Raw genomic sequence first — 23,085 nt, 5'->3', positions numbered from 1 at the left:
GCATAAACTAATTTCAATTCAAGAAAGTTTGATTGAAAAAATATTGAAAGCAGTATAGGATCCATAGTTGGCATTCAGAAATGATCTTTCAGTTGTTTTTGTTTTTATTTTTTTTGTTTGTTTGTTTAAAGATTTTATTTATTTATTTGAGTTAGAGCAAGAGCCAGAGAGTGAGAGAGCATGGCGGGGGGGATGGCAGAAGGAGAGGGAGAAGCAGGCTCTCCACTGAGCAGGGAGCCCATTGGAGTTCCAGGACCCTGTGATCAGGATCTGAGCTGAAGGCAGGTGCTTAACCTACTGAGCCACCCAGATGCCCTGTGATCTTTCAGTTGTATAAGAATTGAAAGTTCAGGTGTTCTTTAGAAAGACTCACTCTCAATGCTTCAACATGTTTGCCAGATATTTAGTAAATCTGCAAACACAGATTTTCAGCAAAAAAACCCCAAAAACAAAGTTGTTATTAACACAGGAGCAATGGAATATCAGAAATTAAGATGATGGATTTTTAAAATCACAATATTAATCCAATAGAAAAGTTTGATTTGATTTGCAAAAACAAATTTAAATCCAAAATGTTTCCATCAAACTTTTGTTAATACTGAAATGCCAAATTAGTTATTATAAATAAAATTTGCTAGGTAATATTTTCTTTACCTCAGGCCCCCAGGCTTCTTCTAGTGGGAGGTGCTGGTTAAGCTTAGTCATTGACTTCCACGTCTGGGCTTCATTTAAACAACCGCTCTGTCAAAAAATTGTACATATAGGAATTTAAGAAACAAATGAGCAAAGGGAAAAAAAAGAAAGACAAACTTAGAAACACACTTTTAACTATAGAGAACAAACTGATGGTTGCCAGAATGGAGGTGGGTGGGGTGGGTGGGTTAGGCCCGTGATGGGGATTAAGGAGGGCACTTGTGAAGAGCAACAGGTGTTGTATGGAAGTGTTGAATCACTGTATCGTACGCCTGAGACTAATACACTGTATGTTACCTGGAGTTAAAACCAAAATGTAAAAAAATTGTGCACACATATGTTTGTATATAAATTTATTCATGAGTATTTAATATATTTAATGCCATTGAAAAATATATTTAATTCCTTTCATTATTTAAATGTTTGTTGACATACAGGGGAACAATTGACACTTGTATATTGATCTTGTACAAAAAGAACTTCTTAAAATCACTTATTGATTTCAAGTGTCTCATATGAAGTCATGTGATTTGTGAATATGACAGTCTTATTACTTCCGTTTCAATTCTTATACTTTTAGTTTATTTTTATTGTTTATTGTTTGCCTTATTATAGAGATCAGAAACAATATTGTATAGGGGCGCCTGGGCGGCACAGCGGTTAAGCGTCTGCCTTCGGCTCAGGGCGTGATCCCAGAGTTCTGGGATCGAGCCCCACGTCAGGCTCCTCCGCTGTGAGCCTGCTTCTTCCTCTCCCACTCCCCCTGCTTGTGTTCCCTCTCTCGCTGGCTGTCTCTCTCTCTGTCGAATAAATAAATAAAATCTTAAAAAAAAAAAAGAAACAATATTGTATAGAAATGGTGATAACTGGCACCCTTGTTTCACTCCTGACTTCAGAGAGAAAGCTTTCAAATTTTCACCACTGAGTAAGATGTTTTCTAAGGGTTTGTTTTGTTTTGTTTTGTTGCACTTACATTTTATTAGGTTAAGGAAGTTACCATATACTTATTTTGGAGGTTATTCTTTTTTTTTTTTTTTAGTAGGCTTCACACCCAATGTGGGGCTTAAACTCATGACCCTGAGAATTCCAAGACTTATTTTTTAAAAAGATTTTATTTATTTGTTAGAGAGAGAGAGAGAGCACAAGCAGATGGCAGGCAGAGGGAGAAGCAGGCTCCCCACTGAGCAAAGAGCCCGATGCAGGACTCAATCCCAGGACTCTGGGATCATGACCTGAGCTGGAGGCAGACGCTTAACTGACTGAGCCACCCAGGTGTTCCTCCAAGATTTATTTTAAAAACAATGTTATGTATGAATTGGGGCGTCTGGGTGGCTCAGTTGTTAGGCATCTGCCTTCAGCTCAGGGCGTGATCCTGGCGTTCTGGGATCGAGCCCCGCATCGGGCTCCCTGCTCCGTTGGGAGCCTGCTTCTTCCTCTCCCACTCCCCCTGCTTGTGGTCCCTCTCTCTCTGGCTGTCTCTCTCTCTGTCAAATAAATAAAATCTTTAAAACAAAACAAAAGAAACCAATGTTATGTATGAATAATTTTTTAATTGAATGACTTTTCAACTATTATAATAATCCATGCCTATTCTTCTTTATTCTGTTATAGTGGATTTCTTCGATTTTCAAATGGTATTCCAACTCTCCATTTACAAAACAAAACTTGTCTGGATGTGTGATTTTTAAATATATTGCTGAGTTTGATTTACTAGTGTTTTGGTTAGGAGCTTTGTGTCTGTGGTCATGGGTGATATTGGCTCATAATTCCCTTTTCTTTTCAGGTCCTCATCAGGTCCTCCTGGATTCACAAGATGAGTTGGGAAGTGCTCTCCCCACCCCAATACTCTGGAAGAGTTTTTAGAAAATCGAGGGAAGTTTTCCTTAAATGTTTGGTAGACTTCATCAGGAAAGCCATCTGGGATTAGAGATGTCTATTTCTTTCTTAGAATACAAGAAACTTTGGTAAATTGTGTTTTTCAAGGCATTTGTCTATTTTATCCATTTCTTCATTGCCAAAATTTGTTAATATAAATTTGTTTATAGTAATCTCTATTATTTGGGCTTAAAATGGTGATATTCTCTTTTTTTTCCCCCTTTGTCAACTAGAAACATGTTATAAAGAGACGCTTCCCCTTATCTGGTATTTGGTTACCCACTGGTATAGTTCATTTGGGGATGGTAGGATAAATACTGGTGTCTTTCTCTTTGTTTGCCAGTTTTCAAAATAAGGAGTTGATTTCCTATCATTTTCCAAAGGTGACCTTTTTGAAAGAATCGTTATGAACTCATAGGTTTAACATATTTAATGGATTTTAGCAATACTGTGATAACTATCTGAAAGGAAGCTCTAATTGTCCTATCTTCGGCCAACCTCTTCAAGTTGACTTCTGATTACTTTGGACATGACCCTAGCAGTCTTTGATACTTCCTAGCTATTGGGCATGTCAAACTATTCCAAACTCATCATGTACATTTCTTCCCCCAGGCTTGGAATCAGCTACTTATCTAAGAATCCCCAGTAAAATTTTTAGTGGGAATTGATATTTCAAGACAACCATCTGGGTATTGAGGATACTTACTGCTACTGATTATGTTTCTAGGGATTTTAATGGACAGTGTAGGAAAAATTTCTCTCTCTCTCTGAACAATATATTTATATATTTATATTCAGATCATGTGAGTTTCTAATGCCTCATGAGTTTACATTGAGTCCTATTAAAATTCAGGATGTTTTGTCTAACTTCTTCTATATTACATATGTATCTCCTTGCTTTTATGCCAAAAACACTTGGTGAAGAATGATAGTATTAGAATATCTCACATTACATACCTCACAAGATCAGAATAACTAATACAAATATTACCCCCACTATTGTGATTACTGAAAACGGTTATATTTTCTCCTGGCATATGCTCTCGTATTCTCCCAGTGTATTTTATAATTGTATTATATCTATATTGTCAGAGAATACATCCATTACATAGTATCCTCTTTCCCTTTGAACCCTTACTTTGCTTCAGTTTTGTAAGTAACTCTATACTACATTATGGTTTCCTCTAGTTCTTTTTTTTTGTTTGTTTTTTGTTTTTAAGATTTTATTTATTTGAGATAGAGCACAAAAGCCAGGGGTGGGGGAGCAGCAGAGGGAGAGGGAGAAGCAGGCTCCCCATCGAGCAGGGAGCCCTACATGGGGCTCCGAAGGCGGATCCTTAACCAACTGAGCCACCCAGGCGCCCCGACCCTCTCGTTCTGATGTTGATATCTCTTTAGTGATTTTGGTGGTTTGAAGGTTATTATTTAGTAAGTTACTCACGAAGAGCTCATGGGAACAATATTATCTGAGCTTTTTACATGTTAATAGCAGTTTGTGCCTCTTCTAGAGTCATCAGTTTTGCTGAATATAAAATCCTTGGCTTGTGTTTATTTTCCTTTAGTATCCTAAGTATTTTACTCCAGTTTTTCCTGGCATAAAGCATTGTTATAAAAATTATAATTTAATTTTATTTTCCTTGTATGTAAATTGCTTGTTTTTTTTTTCCTAGATGGCCACTTGGGTTGGCTGTTCTGATTTGATATTCTTGAGTATATGATGTGCTCTTTCAATATGAAACTTCAAGTCTTTTTTTCTTGGGGTGGGGTAGAGATGTTTTCTTGAATGGTTCACATTGGTTTTGTTCTTTTGTTCTGATTTTCTCTTTCAGGGTGTCCATTTACCCATCTGTTGGATATTTTTTGCCTATCTTCAGTATTTGTCACTTTCTCTTAAATCCTTTTTACCCCATTGTTTATTTCTTTTCACTTTAAAATTTTTCCTCTTCTAATTTCATGTGTCTTTTAAAGCATTATCTGTTGTTCATCTTCATCTTTTAAGGGCTATTTTCATTGCATATAGAATTTTAGATTTGGAATTTATTTTCTTTCAGTAATTTAAAGATATTTTTGTTCAGGGACGCCTGTGTGGCTCAGTGGGTTAAGCATCTGACTCATGATTTTGGCTCAGGTCATGATCTCAGGGTCGTGAGAGCGAGCCCTGTGTTGGGCTCCATGCTGGGCATTGAGACTGCTTCACATTCTCTCTATCTCCCTCTCCCTCTGCCCTTCCCCCCTAAAAAAGGGGGAAAAGAAAAAAAGATATTTTTGTTCAAAGTTTTCTGGTTTGCGTTATTTCTATAGAGAAACCAGCCTTAACTCTTACAGCTACTCTCTTGAGAGTCACTTTTCTTTTTTGCTTTGGCTACCTTTAAGGTTTTTCTCTTTGTTTTTCATTTTAGAATTTTTAGTGTAGTGTTTCTGGATGCAGATTACTTTTTCTGTGCCTCAATGCCTTTTGCCTTTTGGGAAAATGTTGCTTCTGCCAACACTCTCTCTTCTCTCTTTTTAGGATTCCAGTCCTTAGATCTAGGCAGTGAATCTCCATTGTGGTCTTGTCTGTATTTTCAATCAGCTTATCTCCCTATGCATAATTTGGGGCATTTCCTTCTGACCCCTCTTCCGGCTGACTAATTCTGTTTTCACCCATCACTCCCAATAGTTGAGTTCTTAATTCCAGTTATTGCAATTTTTATTTCTTTTTCCTAGAAGTGATTGGCAGCTCAGACAGAGGCATGGATAAGGCAGAACGATTGAGGTTTAAAGTGGCCGTAGGGTGTATAGGAACAACACTAGGAAAGGTGACTTGCAGATATTGGCAAGATGGTGGCTGGGGGACTGACCCACGGAGCTCAAGTTAGATAGGAGAAGGAGAGGAAAAATGGGATGGCAGAGAGAGAGAGAGAGAGAGAGAGCGAGCGCAGAGGGTTCCATATGGTGGATGTCTAGACAGTGTGAGGAGAAGTGAGAGGCAGAGGCATAGTGGGAATAATACTGACAGAGCTAGAGAATTGGGGGTTGAGGTCAGAGACTGGAGTGTTTGAATTTAAATGTAATTATAACACATTGCAGTTGAATTCCTGATCACACACGGTCCAGTGCAGATGGCCCCGGGTAGATGGTTCCTGTGGATGACTCTCCTCAGAGCAGTGGACTAGGCTTTTCTGTCTAGTGGTTCCTTGAAGAATCCCCTCACCGGACTCTTCTCATCCAGCTTGCTCTACTCCATCTCTAGTCGTTGCTGGAATAGACTGACTATGGTGGAAGCTAGGAAGCATGGAGGGTCATGCGATCCCTTCCTCAACACCTCATCCTGAAGTGACACTTATGGCGTCTGCTCATTCCGCAGCATGAGAACCAATCACGTGGCCCCACCTAGACACAAACAGGGCTGGGAAACGCCCTTCCTGTTTAGAAAGCGTCTTCCCAGCAACAGCCCTACGGGACAGCTGGCAGAACTCAGGAGTCAACTGCAATTGCTTTCAGGGCACAGGAGAACCTGTCAAGTTCTCAGTATGTGGCAACACAGGTGGGGATGGGGTTTGTGACACCTGGATGACAGGGGCTCAAACAAAGGATGCTGTGATTAGGGTGAGGAGATACTGATCTGGAAGTGATACTGGGGTTAGGGAGCACTTTAATTCCAAGCTCTTCAAGAGTACCCTTGGTTTGAGAGAAAAACAGGGAAAATGATATTCTCTGAGGAATGTCTGCTGAAGAGGGGTCTAGGGTCATCGAACCGTAGGGTATATTAGAAAAGTTTGAGAAGGTGGAGAGTAATGGGAATGGCCCAAGTGTAAGAAGGACAGAATAGCTTGAAGATGAGACTTTGAGGAGAAAGTAGGCTGGAAGGACTCACACTTTGGGGGCTGGACAAGCGTGGAAGGAATGTGGTGGGATGAATTTGTTTGGCCACATCATTGAAAGACAGTTCTTCCTACATCCTGGAACAGGTAGCAAGGGGAACTCATTGTCTCTTGGCTGCTATCTGGGTGGGTTCTCCTTCTGGGAGAATTAAGAGAGAGAGAAAGCTTTTTTGGAAGGCATTATCTCTGACTTTGTTTGAGCATGAGATTTCTGGGGAAAAGCAGGAATCAATGCTGTTTGTGGAGAGGCTCCGTCATGACAGGAGGCCCTCAGGCCAGAACACTGCACACAGGAGTGAAGTCTGCTGGTTGGAGGTGGTGAGGCCTTCTGCCGTGGTCTGCAAAGTGGAAAGCGATGTCAGCAAGGAGGCTGAGATGGACCAGTCAGAGGATAGAGGGAAACCAGCAGAGTGTGGGGACAGTGAAGCCAAGGTCAGTGGGTCAAATGATGCAAGGAAGTCAAGTGAGATGAAGCCTAGAAAGTGTGCCTCTAATGTAGCACCAGCATGATGAATGGGTGGGAGCCAAAGGCCGACCCACCAACAACCAAACACTGAATACACTGTGGAGAAAAAAGAAAATATCCACCTATAATTGCATCACCCTACTACAAGCACTATTTTATTTTTCTGATCCCTTTAAGTCTGTTTTATATGACCAATGCTTCTTTTTGTTGTAAATGAATTTCAGTAGTCACAGAATGTAATACGCAGGTCATATTTTTTTCCTACCCACATGTAACTGGTTCTATTTTCCTTAGATAATTTATATATAGATTTAAAATAGAACGGCGGGTGTCACTGCCCACTAAGTTCTACTTCCATTCAAAGACGCTGTACCTTCTTCATGGTGTTATTAAAGCTGTAGTCATTCCTGCCGTGTATTTCCCACACGATGAAATTGACTTCCACATCTTCCACATAGCCATTGTCATTGTATCTGGGCGAGACAGCAAACACAACGATAACCGGTTAGAGCAGAAGAGAGGGCTGAGAGCTGCAGCCCTCCAGTGCGACGGGCTTCTCTGAACAGCGCTGCCGCCCGCGAGGCGACTTAACGTTCTCGAAGCCTCCGTATTGTCACTTATCTGTGAAATGACAACAGTACCTACTGCATGGTTTCCTTCAGTTCTCAAAGTCAACCTCCCAGTAAGAAAGCAGGAAATGTTCACCTTTTTTACAGTTGGAAGCTAAAGTGCCGTTCACTTTGACAGGAACCGTGCGTTGAGGTGAGGGCAGCGGAGGCCTTGCCGTGTTGGCTGGGAGCAGGGAGAAAGAACTGAGGAAGGAGGAAGGGCACCGCGAGGGGCCCCCGGTGTCATTTAATCAACAAATATTCATTGGGTGACTGTTGCGTGCCACGGGATCACTGTGATGAGAACGGAGATGCTCCAGGGCTCCCGGGGGGACTGGCTGGAAGACGGGGCTGAGTGTCAGGGGGTTGGCAGCAGCAGTGAGAGCTGAGGTGGGGCCCGAGAAGCAGAAGTGGTCACCAGCTCCTGGGAGCCACAGTCACGCGCAGCCCATGCCCAGAGAACTCGTGATGACTTTCACCCGCAGCAGACCCCCGCAGACAGTCCAACACGGAGACAGTCCCCGTCCCCGGAGCCAGCACTGGAGACAGGAGCCCCACTGAGCTTAGAGTAGTCACCCCAAACTCTGTGCGTTTCAAAAGAGAGGCTACTTCAGATTGTTAAGATCTTTTTTTGTTCTTGCTACCCTATGAAAATAGGGGCTTGAGAGCAAAGCTGAAGTTCAGTTAGTGGTAAAGTTCCACCTGTGCACTACCAGAGCTTGCAACTGTTTCAAACACGGTGATGGCTTCTTCATCCATCTGTCATTGCCTGTTTTTCTGAATGGGATTGTCCCCGCCCCCACCCTCCTCTCTGGATGCAAATTTCACTTAGGACTCTGGTTTCAGGCACTTGCTCCTGGGCTGGGACTCTAGGACTGTTGCCCCAGGGTCTGGCACATTCTCTTGCTTCCCATCTCTGTGTCTACCCATAAGATAGCGGGCCCTTGACCACGGTGTTCCCTTCCTCACGGCCCACATCTCAGCCTGTCATCGCAGTCGCTCCCCCTGGCTCTCCTGGCTCCCCCTGGCTACGACTTGGAGCCATCCACTCCTGCTTATAAAAACCAGCTCTTGTCCCATCACAAATTGGGCAAGAAATTTGTACACATCAGAAAGTGGTATCTGAGAAGGTATTTTATTTCCATCTTAATTCATTTTTAGAAATCATAAAGACGTGATTTCAGGTGTGAGTAACTAGGGGTTAAAGTCATGGTGGTCGACTTCTTTCTTGACACAGGAGGAAGTCATAGAGAACCCTAAACTCTAAAATTCCTCCCACAAGAAAATGCACACACGTGTGTGACACTCAATTTTGTACGCAGTTTCGGAGATTTGGGCCATTCTAGGAGCTTTGGAAGGTGCAGCATTTTGACTACATCTTCTGAAAGCCATCAGATTCTTGAATTATTAAGAACTAGTTGTAAAGCCATATGCTTTATTGAAATTTTAAAAAGATCTTCGTTGAACTGGGAGCCAACATTGATGGGCACTCACAAAAGCACTAGGCTATAGTGCCATCTAGTGGCAATAAGGATAAATTATATGGCCCATACGTCTGGGTTTATAATGATCTTCCACAATGCTTTCTTATTTCATGGAGTATATGGGACAAAAATACTTGCCCGCGTAAGCATGGCTTATTTTCCTTACTGTTCATTAATAGGATATGATACCAGTGAAACCTGAGGAATTTAGAAATGTCACTAGTGGGCAACTAACTTCCCTGTAATTTGTAACTTCTCCATTGTGACAGTTTGGCTACTGATCCATCAGACACATTCGTGTTCGGTCCCGTGGGACCAGTCAGTCCTGTGTGTTACCCATGTCTCTTACTTTCTGTTTCGTGATGCTTTAATAGCTGGGCTAATTACCCCAGGAGAATTGGAAGCAACATGCTTTATCAAGTGACTCCTGGTAGCAGAGACATACTTAAGTTACCCCAAGAAAGACGCGCTGCCACATGGCCCAAAGTACTGTTGTTGTCACAGCCCACTCTCTGGCCCCGCCTCCTCCACCCCTGCAACCTCTCATCCGCCCCTTGACCTCACCAGACATCCAGTCCTGACTCCCTCTGCTTTCCTCCTACAGGCAGTTCCCTCCCTGCCCCGCCTCCTGGATTCTCTCAGTTGCTCTCGCCCTGCCTCCAACATTCACCCCAACCTTGGATGTCACACTGCCTCCTGCTTTCTTGCACATGCTACTTGAGAAATGCAGATAAGTGGCACAGGGCCCGCTCGCGGTGTCTTCAGTCAATTGCGCCTTTGCTGTTGTCTGATAATCTTTCTACCACCGGCCCTTGGCCAGTCCTTCTCATATTACCCTCAGTGACCCCTGATACCCTCCTCGATTCCTCTCCTCAACCCCTCTGTGCTCCCAGGGTACACATGGCCCTTTCTGTTTCATGTAAGTAAACTGAGGCTGTCAGACATGACTTCTCTCAACTCCTACACGCCTCTGTTTCCAAACCAGTCACTTCCTACATTTAGTTTTACTGCCCCCCCACCTCCCACCAAGTCTCTGGGTGAATTCTTCTTTTAACATTGCTACCTGGGCCCTTGATCTGACTGCCCTAGTTTTCTTCATGGACCTGGCTCCTATAGCTTATTTTATTTTAATTATGAACTATCTCAAACATGCAAGAAAACACAGAGAATAATGTGAAAATTGTTATGTATCATTTCCATCCAGGTTTTATATTTTACTTATCCATAAACATATCCATAAATCATATATAGAATTGCTTTATGAGTTTGCAAATACGCACACACAATATCACACTGTAAGTATCTTTTGGCAACTACCCCCCCCCCACTCAATATTAAGTTTTGAGATGGATCCATAGGAGCTTCCAGTCTCTTGATCTCTGTTTTCCTCAGCAGCAGCTCCCTCCTGACTACTGGTCCTTCCCTATCCAAACTGAACTTGGATCCCCTCTTACAAACATCCTAGTTCATTCATTTTAACTGCTGAGCAGCATTGCATTGGCTGCAATGTACCCATCCAAACGTTCACTGTGTTTCATTATGTGTATTTTACCACCATTAAAAGAATCTATAGTTAAAGACGCCATAAACAAACATGTCAGCCACCTGTCTTTTTCACTCAGCTTATGGTAAGATACCGTGAGGTGGCAGGAAAAGTGGGAACCTGTGATATCCTGGAAGCCAAATGAAGAAAATATTTCGAGTAGGAGAGAATGATCAGCTGTGTAATTCTGGTTAACGAGATCAACTAGGGTGAGTCCTGAGGACTAAGCGCTGGGTGCAGCAATCCGGAGGCCACTGGTCATACTGGCTGGCGGTGCTAGTGGCATGGTGGTGGAGGGATGGGGGAGGAGCAGGAGGAGAGCTGGTGACCGTGAGCATAGTAGCCATGGGGGCAGTGGGGGTCAAGAGGGGTGAGGGAAAGAAGTGCAGATTTCTCTGATGATCCAGTAATGAGGGAAAAATTGATGATGCTGGAGAAGGCAGGGGGAGTTTCAGGAGCAGTGTTCCGAGGTAGGAAAGCGGGTGGGGCTCCAGGTCACAGATGGAGAGAGGGGCCTTAGATATACATGTGTTCACCTATGATGATAGGAAGACAGAGTTGTACAGGTAAGGGGGTGGAGGTTTGAGGAAGATCTCTTCTGACTGACGTCACTTGGACTCGTTCATCTTCCTCATTCTCTCTTCTCATCTATCAATTATCAATGACCTATCAATTATCAAGCCCCTACCTATTATAATCATTAATTTTTCTCATAAATGATTCCTCTTCTTTGTCTGTGCTGCCATTTCAATCCTTTGTGTTTTTCCTCCATGGACTACCAGTACAGTTCACTACCGGTCTCGCTATTTAGACTTGTTTCCCTGAAGTTCATCTTCTCACTTCTCTCAGAGAGGACTAGCTAAGCCAGCTCATACAGACAGGAAGTCTTCCATGATCTGGACTCCACTGAAGCTACTTTCCCAGCCCCTTGTCCTGACACTTCATGCCTCACTTTATGTCCCAACAGCATTAGACTGTTTGAACTGGACATCTTCTTCCTCAAACCATCACTTTTGCCTGAAAGCCTCGCCCAGTGGAGTTCATTGCCACCTTCCCCACTTCTCTTCTTCCCTCTCTGCCTTCAGCTAAATATTTATTATCCTTTAAGACTCAGTGACTCAGAGCAAATGTAAGTTTTCTGGAAACATTTCCCAAAACCCCTCTCCCTTCTGTAGCTGGGTTAGATTCTTTGGAGTTTCCTTCCTATTATTCCATATCAGATAATATGTTTATCTAATTCATCAGACTCTTGAGCCCCTGAGAGAGGAAATCTTGTCTTATTTGTCTTTGAATTTCCAATGCCTAGCACAGTAAAAGTTCAGAGGTGTTTAATAATAATGAATTGAGGGGCGCCTGGGTGGCGCAGTCGTTAAGCGTCTGCCTTCGGCTCAGGGCGTGATCCCGGCATTGTGGGATCGAGCCCCACATCAGGCTCCTCTGCTAGGAGCCTGCTTCTTCCTCTCCCATTCCCCCTGCTTGTGTTCCCTCTCTCGTTGGCTGTCTCTAAATAAATAAATAAAATCTTAAAAAAAATAATAATGAATTGAGGAATACACTTCTCTGGGAGACAACATTAAGATTATTTACCCTTGGAGAATTAAGACACTGCATAAAACAAAAACAAAGCAAACGAGGAGCCTGGGGAGATGGTGGAGTAGGAGGACCCTGAGTGTCCCTTGTCCCATGTTTTCAACTTGACTAGTCCCAAGTCAGTAACCAGAGAGCAATCCACAGCCTGGAGGAACAAACTCCACAACTAAATATAGAGAAGAAGAGAGGCAGGAAACACAAGAGCAATAAAAATGAATACTTCTATAAAAAATCAGTCAAGGAACTCACAAAAAAGGATATAAAATATAATAACATATGCCTAAACCGTGGAGAAGAGGAGAAAAGAATGGGTTGGAACTTAAATGACCATGAACTTAATATTGACTGTGACATGCAGAAGAGGTTATATACAAACCTAATGGTAACCCTATATCACAAATCACTAGTAAACATGCGAAAAATGAAGAGAAAGAAATCCAAACATATTACTAAAGAAAATCAATAAAACATACAAGAGAGAAAGACAAGAAAGGACTTGAGAAAATCTTCAGAGACAACCACATAACAAGTAACAAAATGGCAATAAATACATATCTATCAATAATTACGTTGAATATACATGGACTAAATGCTGATATATATAGGGTGTTGGGATGGATTAAAAACCCCAAAAAACAAGACCCATCTAAATGCTGCCTACAAGGGACTCATTTTACACCTAAAGACACATGCAGATTGAAAGTGAGGGGCTGGAGAGACATCTGTCATGCAAATGGATGTCAAAAGAATGCTGGAGTAGCAATACTTACATGGGACAAAAGAGACTTTAAAACAAAGACTGTACCAAGAGACAAAGAAGGATACCATATAATAATAAAGGGGACAATCCAACAAGAAGATAACAATATAAACATTTATGCACCCAACATGGGAGCACCCAAATACATAAAACAGTTAATAATAAACATTAAGGAACTAATCAGTAATATACAATAATAGTAGGGGACTTTAACACCCCACTTGCATCAATGGACAGATCATGTAAACAGAAAATCAACAAGAAACAATGGCTTTGAATGGTACATTGGGCCAGATGGACTTAACAGATATATTGAGAACATTCCATCCTGAAAGAGCAGAATACACATTCTTTTCAAGTGCACATGGGACATTCCCCAGAATAGATCACATATTAGCCCACAAAACACACCTCAACAAATTCAAGATTGAAATCATACTGTGCACCTTTTCTGACCACAACACTATGAAACTAGAAGTCAACCACAAGAAAAAATCTGGGAAGAGCATGAGTACATGGAGTTTAAATAACATGTTATTAAACAATGAATGGGTCAAACAGGAAATCAAAGAAGAAATAAAAAAGTACATGGAAACGAAAATGAAAATATAACAACCCAACACCTTTGGGATGCAGCAAAGGCAGTTCTAAGAGGGAAGATTATAGCAACACAGGTCTACCTCAAGAAGCAAGAAAAATCACAAATAACCTAACCTCACACCTATAGGAGCTAGAAAAAGAACAACAAACAAAACCTAAAACCAGTAGAGGGAAGGAAATAATAAAGATTAGAGCTGAAGTAAATGATATAGAAACTAAAAAAAAACAAAAAAACAAAAAAACAAAAAAAAAACAACAACAACAAAACAACAGAAGAGATCAATGAAACCAGGAGCTGATTCTTTGAAAAGATCAACAAATTGACAAACCTCTAGCCAGAATTATCAAAAGAAGAGAGAGAGAGAGAGAGAGAGCGCCAAACAAAATTACAAAAGAAAGAGGAGAAATGACACCCAAGACCACAGAAATACGATTATAAGAGAATATTATGAAAAACCAAATGCCAATAAATTGAACAACCTAGAATAAATGGATAAATGCTTAGAAACATAAACTTCTAAAACTGAAACAGGAGGAAATAGAAAATTCGAACAGACTGATAACCAGTAAAGAAATTGAGTCAGTACTCAAAAAATTCCCCAAAAAACAAAAGTCCAGGACCACATGGCTACACAAGTGAATTCTACCAAATATTTAAAGAAGAGTTAATATCTATTCTTCTCAAACTATTCTGAAAAATAGAAAAGAAAGGAAAACTTCCAAATTCATTCTATGAGGCCAGCATTACCCTGATACTAAAACCAGAAAAGAAACCACCCAAAAAGAGAACTACAGGCCAATATCCCTGATAAACACAGATGTAAAAATCCTCAACAAAATATTAGCAAACCAAATCCAACAATACATTGAAGAAATCATTCACCACGATCAAGTGGGATTTATTCCTGGCTTGCAAGTCTGGTTCAATATTCACAAATCAATCAATGTGATACATAAGAGAAAGGATAAGAATCATAGGATCATTTCAATAGATGCAGAAAAAGCACTGGATAAAGTCCTACATCCATTCATGATAAAAACCCTCAACAAAGTAGGTTTAGAGGGAACATACCTCAACATAATAAAGGCCATATAGGAAAAACTCGTAGTTGACCTCATCCTTAATAGGGAAAAACCGAGAGCTTTTCCCCTAAGGTCAGAAACAAAACAAGGGTGTATGCTCTCACCATTTTTATTCAACATAGTGTTGGAAGCCACAGCAATCAGAGAACGGAAAGACATAAAAGGCATCCAGATCCATAGGGAAGAAGTAAGACTTTCACTATCTGCAGATGATCTGATGCTATATACAGAATCGTTGTACAGAAATCTGCTGCATTTCTATACACCAATAATGAAGCAGCAGAGAGAAAAATTAAGAAAACAATACCGTTTCCAATTGCACCCAATATAATAAGGTACCTAAGACTAAACATAACCAAAGAAGTGAAACACCTGTACTCTGAAAGCTATACAACACTGATGAAAGAAATTGAAGATTTCAAAGAAATGGAAAGACATTCCATGCTCATGAATCGCAAGACCAAATATCATGAAAATGTCTATACTACCCAAAGCAATCTACATATTTAATGCAATCCGTATCAAAATACCAACAGCATTTTTCACAGAACTAGAACAATAATCCTAAAATTTGTATGGACCCACAAAAGAGCCCAAGTAGCCAAAGTAATCCTGAAAAAGAAAAGCAAAGTTGGCGGGCTTCAAGTTATATTACAAAGCTGTAGTAATCAAAACAGTATGTATGGACTGGCACAAAAAGAGACGCATAGATCAATAGAACAGAATAGAAAACCCAGAAATAAGCTCATAATTATATGGTCAATTAATCTTTGATAAAGCAGGAAAGAACATCTAATGGGAAAAAGGCCATCTCTTCAGCAAATGGTGTTGGGAAAACTGGACAGCTACACGCAAAAGAATGAAATTGAACCACTTTCTTACACCATGCACAAAAATAAATTCAAAATGGATTAAAGACTTAAATATGAGGCATGAAACCATAAAATCCTAGAAGAGAGCACAGGCAGTAACTTTTTTCTTGCTATGTCCCCTGAGTCAAGGGAAACAAAAGCAAAAATAAACTATCAGGACTACATCAAAACAAACGCTTCTGCCCAGTGAGGGAAACAAGAACAAAACTAAAAGGCAGCCGACGGAATGGGAGAAGATATTTGCAATTGACGTATCTGATAAAGGGCTGGTGTCCAAGATCTACACAGAACTTATCAAACTCAACCCCCAAAAAACAAATAATCCAGTTAAGAAATGGGCAGTAGGCATGAATAGACATTTTTCCAAAGAAGACATCCAGATGGCCAACAGACACATGAAAAGATGCTCAACATCACTCATCACCAGGGAAACGCAAATCAAAACCACAATGAGAAACTACACCTCACACCTGTCAGAATGGCTAAAGTCAACAACATAAATAACAAGTGTTGGTGAGGATGTGGAGAAAAAGAAATCCTTACGCACTGCCGGTGGGAATGCAGCCACTGTGGAAAAGAATATGGCGTTTCCTTAAAAAGTTAAAAACAGAAGTACCTTATGATCCCACAATTCACTACTGGGTATTTACCCAAAGAATACAAGAACACTAATTCAAAGGGATATGTGCACCCCTATGTTTATAGCGGCATTATTTACAATAGCCAACATATGGAAGCCACCCAGGGTTCATTAACTGATGAATGGATAAAGATGTCATATGTATGTGTGTGTGTGCGTGTGTGTATAATATTCCATTATATTTTGTATAATAGATTATTATTCAACTGTAAACAAGAATGAAATCTTGCCATTTGCAATGACATGGATGGAGCTAGAGAGTATAATGCTAAGTGGAATAAGTCAGAGAAAGACAAATGCCATATGATTTCACTCACGTGGAATTTAAGAAACAAAAGAGCAAAGGGAAAAAAACGAGAGAGAGATAGACAAATCAAGAAACAGTCTCTTAAATATAGAGTACCATCTGATGGTTATCAGACGGGAGGTGGGTAGGGGGGGATGGGCAACGGGGATTAAGGAGTGCACGTGTCATGACGAGCACTGGGTGATGTATGGAACTACTGAATTACTATATTGTACACCTGAAACTAATGTAATGCTGCATGTTAGCTCACTGGAATTAAAAGAAAAACTTAAAACAAAGAAAAAAAAATGAGGCCTCAGTGGGGGAAGGAGTGTCTAGGGTTACCACTAAAAGCGGTGGCATCATTAGATGGCTAGAAGAGCAGAATTTAAGAAGACAGCAGATTAGCCTGAGAGCCCAGAGGATCCAGGAGAGAGGGACTGTAGGACAATGATGTAGAGGGTACAGCACCGAATCTTAGAACTGCCTTGGGTTAGGACTGGTAGGCAGGACATGATGGCAGAGACCGTCTGGGTCCCAACAGGGAAAGCTCCCATAGCAAAACTAAATTGGAGCACCTGCATCCTTATGCCACACCTACCCACCCTGAGAGATCTCAGAAGTTGTCCCTAGCCTAAGAGATCCCCCAAAGCTGGAAGCATTGACTAAAATTTTGATTTTTTATACTTAGGAATTTCGCTTCTAGTAATTTTTCCTAATGACATATCTGGACTAGTGTCCAAACATGTACATAAGAGGATATTCACCACCACTTCCTTTATAATAGCAAAAAAATTTAGAAAATGGGTCATTTGTCTCTTCTATTTTTCTATATTTTAAATTTTGTAACAAACTGTAACTTTGATAATCATAAATCAAGAACAAAATCAAAGATGGAAGCAAAGTAATAGAAAATTATTTGGGAAAGCCTTCCTCAGAGCATTTTATTCCTAACATTATAAAATATTGTTTGTAAGAATTAAGTTGGAGATAACCTTTCTGAAATCTCCCCAATGTACCATCCCTATTAGCAATGTAGTTTCTTTCCTTGCAAGCTTTCAGTTATTGTTGGCCCACGGAAAGGGAAGTCGTGTGTTACCTGGGGAAGGCAGTTCCTGTCAAACAGACAGGGGTGCTGGTAGGAGCTTGGGGAGAGATTAGAGAGAATAAAGCAAGGGTGAAGAGATCACCTTCACACCTGAGAAGAGCCTCGGTTGTCTTACCTGCTGTGTCTCAGCAGTGAGACTTAACCTCCCTCAACATGCAGACACCATGGGTAGTCCAACTTTGTATAATGAGTACTGAAAACTTAGACATGCATATATCAGGTGCTCAAAATATTTATTATTAAGTGCATGATTAATTAGCCTTGTTTTCATACTTTAATTTTGAAACTTTCAAAGTAAGTTAAAAATTTTAATGAGAATATACTTACAATTGAACCAAAGGGTGAAACTTTTCTCCGAAATCAAGTCTCAATGGGCAGCCATATTTTTTCCAATTATATTTTACTCTCTAGAAAAGGAAAGATGCTTTAGTTATTTTCTCTATTTGGCTGATTGATAAAATTATAGTTTTCTTACCAAGTTTTTAGATGGTTGATTCCTCAGATATGACCTGTGAAAAAGACATTTTTCATTACTTATTTTCTTTCCTTTTTTCAAACTTAAAAATTAAAACCATTACTTTGTTCAGTAAGGAGGTATCACAAAAATTAAATAAGTGTAATTACAAAACACTCCCTCATTGTGTAGAGGTTAAATACACACTTCTAAATAATACATGCATCAAAGAAGAAATCTCGAGAGAAATTTAAAAAGATTTTGAACTAAATGAAAATGAAAATACAACTTATCAAAATTTGTGAGATGCAGCAAAAGCAGTACCTAGAGGTAAATTTGTAGCAATGAATGTATATATATTAGAAAAGATTGATGTTAATAGGAATAAATACTAGCTGATTCTAAATTATTGGTACTAATAATTAATACAAAACAGTGCTTATGTTAAAAATATTTCTTACTTTTCAATAACGTAAAAGAAATCATGCTGAAGACAGTCTTTTTTATTAAATCTACAAAAAATAAAACACGATAAAGTTGTAATATCATCATTCCTTATACACTTGCACAGACATTTAATCATTTAACTCAGTGATTCTCAAACTTGAGAGTATCACAGAATCATCACTTAATGAATTAGAATCCTGGGGTTAATGTGTGGCCTTAGCATTTCTTTTCTTTTTCTTTTTTTTAAAGATTTTATTTATTTATTTTAGAGAGATAGAAAGAGCACATGAGCAAGAGTGGGGGTAGGAGCAGAGGGAGAGGGAGATTCTCAAGCAGGCTCCATGTTCAGCAGAGAGCCCCATGCAGGGCTCGATCTCATCACCTTGAGATCATGATCTGAGCCAAAATCAAGAGTTGGAGGCTTAACCAACTGAGCCACCCAGGTGCACAATGACCCAAGCATTTCTATTTTTAAAAATAAATGTTTCTGGGGACATCAGAATTTGAAACATACTGATTTATCTATATTTGATATATGTGAAAAATTCAATGAAAATCCATCAAAATGAAGATAAATTTCTTTGGGCTATTTTATTCCTCATAATTTTTTTAAATAAAAAACACAGTTTTCTAATTGCTACTGGAGACTCAGTTGTGCAGGTAAAGAGCTACTTTAAGGAGGCACATAATTTCTGGTTAGTGTTCAGGAAACATAAGGCTATCGTGGTCTATAAAATGATAAAGCTTTCAGTAAGTTAAATTATACACTTGACCATTTTTGCTGGCTGCTTCCAGTTTAATTCAGAAGGAACCTTGGTTACCACCGTGTTTAGATAGATATTAGAAGTCTAGACCATTTCCCACCCTCAAACCCAAAATAGACCCCATGAGATGGCCTCCATCCTGAACATCTCTCCTGTCACAGATACCTTGGACCCCATAGGCTTCCTTTCATGACTGTGAAAACCTCAGGCCCACCACAACCTGAATTCAAGATATTAGGGTCCTTTTCAGGGTTCCAGAACTGTGGGTCATTGATTAAGAGGCCTGGAGTAAGGTTCTGAAACCTGTGTTTTTCAAACATGTTCTCCATGTGGGTCTGATGAAGAGCCAGCCTTGACGATTGCAATCTAGACCCTCCCAGAAAGAGACTGATTCAAGCTGCTTTGCATTTCACTGAAGAAGGAAACCTGCCCCCAGCGGTATCGCGCATGGTGGTACTGGGAATTGATTTTGGTAACGTTGCTTGGAGCAGTTATTCTCAAATTTTAATGCTATTGCTAATGGCCTGGAAAAATTTGTTAAAATAGAGGTTCTGGCTCAGCAGGTATGGGACAAGGCCTGAGATCCCGCATTTCCAGTAAACTCCCAGCGATGCCAGTGCTGGTCCACAGACCATTCTCTAGGAAGCAAGGATGTAGACCATTCCAGAAGCAGGATGCCATGCACTGTATAAATCAGTTAGCCTTTGTGTGTCCTGGAAAAGGAGTTGTGGGAAATGCAAATTCCTTGCTGATTGAAATGGAAAACTTGATTGTCAACCCAGCAACTGATTATTATAATTCTGTACTCAAAAGATTATTAGGACAGCAGGTGAGTAGACATTTATTTTAGATAAGAACAAGTCATTCCATAAGTAGAGTTGGATAAGAGTCACCACTCCCCCACTCACCCCTACTCCTAACCACAGGAGAGGAGTTGCGGTCCATTGCTGTCTCGGGTGTGCACTTCACCTCCATTGAATGGATTGTGCGTGCTGACCTCGACTCTCTCCCATACAGAAGAGAGCCAGCTGTGGCCAGTGGGTGACAAAATCCAGTGTGCTTCATCGTGAGCCACAGTAAGAGCAATAAAAGTCACATGTTGGGGTTCTCCGGAGGAAGCCCTAGTGGTCCTGTGCCGTTTGCTCTAAAAACATTTCCCACGGGTAATGGTGCAGGTTTCTCTGATTGGATGCAAGCAATTCTCAGATGAAAATGACATTATGACTGGTTTTAGGAGGATGGACATTAGACATAAGTGTTTCCCCCTCTTATTTCTCTGGGAATGAGGGCTAGCCTGAAGAGCGAGAGAGGCAATGGTGGTAGATGGAAACGGGATGACTGAAAGGGAATGTGGAGAAAAATGCTGGCAATAGGGAAAGAGGTTAAACCTTTTTAAGTTAGTATGATTCAGATATAAGGTTTGACTTGGCAAAAAGTTCAAACCAGTTGGGTTTGGACAAACCATCCATTCAGTTTCTGGACACCAATGTCAGTTCAATTTTCGGATTTCATCATGAATGCGTCAGTCATTAGGCTAATAGGACCACCGGTAATCACCATGTTGTTCACCATTTGTGGGAAAATGTAAAGAGTAAGAGATCAAATGCAAATATACTTGCCCTTTAACAGCAATGAATTTAGTAGAATCACAGCCAACGGCTAATTGGAACACCTGAAATGAAGTAATGTAAGTGGTGAGATGCGTGGTTCTGATTCACATGAGCTAAGATGTTACTACGGCGAAAAGCAATTACATCTTAGATCTGAAATAATAACCTGTTAAATGTAGGGTTTGTTATACTTTTCTGTGCTGTTTTCCTCCTTTCTGATCACATTTTTTTCTGTTGTTGCTTCCTGTTGCCCTTACTGCTCACAAGGCCCAAAGGTTAGTTCTCTGCTTTTTAAAAAATTTTTAATTATTTAAAAATTTTTATTTTATTTTTTAAAGATTTTTTAAATCTATCTGAGAGACAGAAAGTGAGAGAGATCCCAGAGGGAGAGGGAGAAGCAGACTCGCCACTGACTGAGCGGAGAACCTGATGCGGGGCCGGATCCCAGTATCCCGAGATCCTGACCTGAGCCAAAGGCAGCCGCCCAACCAACTGAGCCACCCGGTCACCCCAGTTCTCTGCTTTTTGACATCAGTATCTCAGAGAACTCACCCAATCTCATCTTTTGCCATCACCTCCACAACCATAATCACCGACTCTGTTCTTCCAGCTTGCACCTGACTCAGCTACAGCTGTCAGATTTCTATAACACATCTAGCTATTAATTTGACTTCTTTTTAACCAGAGACCCCGTTCTGCCTTGACTAGGATGCCTATTTCTATTTCCACCTGGCTCCAGGACACTTACTCACTGCTGACTACCCCAGGCTTCCTAAGTGGGATCTAGACACTTGCTTTCGGTCTTAAACATGTCCTGTATATTGCATTTCTCCACAAGGTGAATCTGAAAAAATTCAAATACTCCCTACCCCAAAGAAGGATGTGGGGATCAGGAGGGTGGGGATAGAGAACATGTCCAGACAAGCTTGATGGATTTAAAGAGATATACCTGCTAAACTCAGACCTTTCTGCCTTCATTGGCAAGGCATGCTCCACAGCAGGAGTTAGGGCATTTTATTGCCTGAACTACCTGATCTTGGTCCCAGGACCTGATTTGTTCTGTCAGCAACTCTACCCACAGTCCTTGTTTTCCCATCAGATGTGTTCGGAAGCATGGACCTGCCCTTTATCTTTACTAAACTATGCATATGACACATATCATTGACGGGGGTCCTCAAATCTTTCAGTCAAGACCCACCATCACTTGATCCCTGCTCTTCTGGTGCCCAGTTGACAAAAATCAACAATCACTAGGATTAAAAATCTGAGTTGACCTGCAGGTGGATCTTGAACAGAAACGTGGGTAGAGAGTAGGCTGTTTTCTAGGTTACCCACTGCTACAGGGCTGACAGTGTTCTCGGAACTGGATACCTAATTAGAGAAATTCTGACATATAGCCCAAATGAAAACAGTGGGTGCGCTGGTCTTCTTTAGTTAATATTATTTCCTGAAGTGTGGAGACAGGGCAGGACGTCTCTTCACTTAGCCCAGAATCAGACAAAGCACATTCCCACTAACTGGACAGAAAACTGAACTGAGACAGGAATTCTAAAGGTCCTCAACACAGAAAGGTGGGTAGATAATGTGTTAGGGTGTAGTCATCTCTCCCTGGGAAAATTCAGGCTGGAAGGAATTACTAAGGCTTCCTGGGGACTGGCTCACTGGGGTGGCTTCACTGCCGTCTGTACAAACTAGGCGCAGAGGGCAGAGAGGGTGGCTGGATTTGAACTGTCCGTGTCTTGGTGGCGTGCGGAGAGAAGGAGAAGAAACAAACCAAACAAACCGGTAGTATTAGATAGTTACTTTGTGACAGGCACTGTGCTGGGCACTTTAATGATCTCATCTGATACTCTCGACAGAGGAGATAAATACCGGGAGGTAGGAGTTACATTTCCCTTTTAGGGACGAGGCCTCTGAGACTCAGTATTTAGTAGCTTGCCCCAGGCAGTAGGTGGTGGAGCCTGGATCCAAACTCAGGTTCGATTAACCTGCTTTTGTAATGCCGGGGCTGGGCAGAAGAGCGTGGATGGGATCCCTAAAAAATCTACTGATGAGACAGGAAGAGGGAAGGAGGAAAGCAAGGTGCTTCAGGAAGGTGTCTATATGGAATTAGCAGCTGAAGATGGAGAGCACAGACCGAGGCTGGGGGAGAACTGGCTACGTTGCTGTTTCTTGCTTCCTGGGCAGAAGATGCTGGAGGGGACAGCCCGGTTGGCAGATGGGGGGGAGGAGGGGCTGGTGTGCACCTGCAGGCAGTTTCCTGGGGAAGCAGGGTGTGTGTCAGCAGCCCTCAGGCTCAGCTCACACCTGACTCAGCTCAGGGCACCCTCCAGATTCAT

The 23,085-nt window shown here is 41.1% G+C and overlaps 1 protein-coding gene across 1 annotated transcript in view; it reads right to left on the bottom strand.

Annotated features, from left to right (window-relative positions):
• The window catches only part of CATSPERE (catsper channel auxiliary subunit epsilon), a 175,942-nt gene that overhangs the window by 13,896 nt on the left and 138,961 nt on the right, over positions 1-23,085 (bottom strand). Inside the window, exons 15-20 of the mRNA XM_040636085.1 lie at positions 20,756-20,808; positions 18,387-18,437; positions 17,947-17,980; positions 17,799-17,878; positions 7,271-7,370; positions 655-741 (exon numbers count right to left, since the gene is read on the bottom strand). Of these exons, the coding sequence (XP_040492019.1) occupies positions 655-741; positions 7,271-7,370; positions 17,799-17,878; positions 17,947-17,980; positions 18,387-18,437; positions 20,756-20,808 (405 nt within the window). The remainder of the gene's footprint in view (positions 1-654; positions 742-7,270; positions 7,371-17,798; positions 17,879-17,946; positions 17,981-18,386; positions 18,438-20,755; positions 20,809-23,085) is intronic.

Source organism: Ursus maritimus, unplaced genomic scaffold, assembly GCF_017311325.1.
Source record: "Ursus maritimus isolate PB19 unplaced genomic scaffold, ASM1731132v1 scaffold_2, whole genome shotgun sequence".
NCBI lineage: Eukaryota > Metazoa > Chordata > Mammalia > Carnivora > Ursidae > Ursus > Ursus maritimus.
This window is presented reverse-complemented; position numbering and strand designations above follow the sequence as displayed.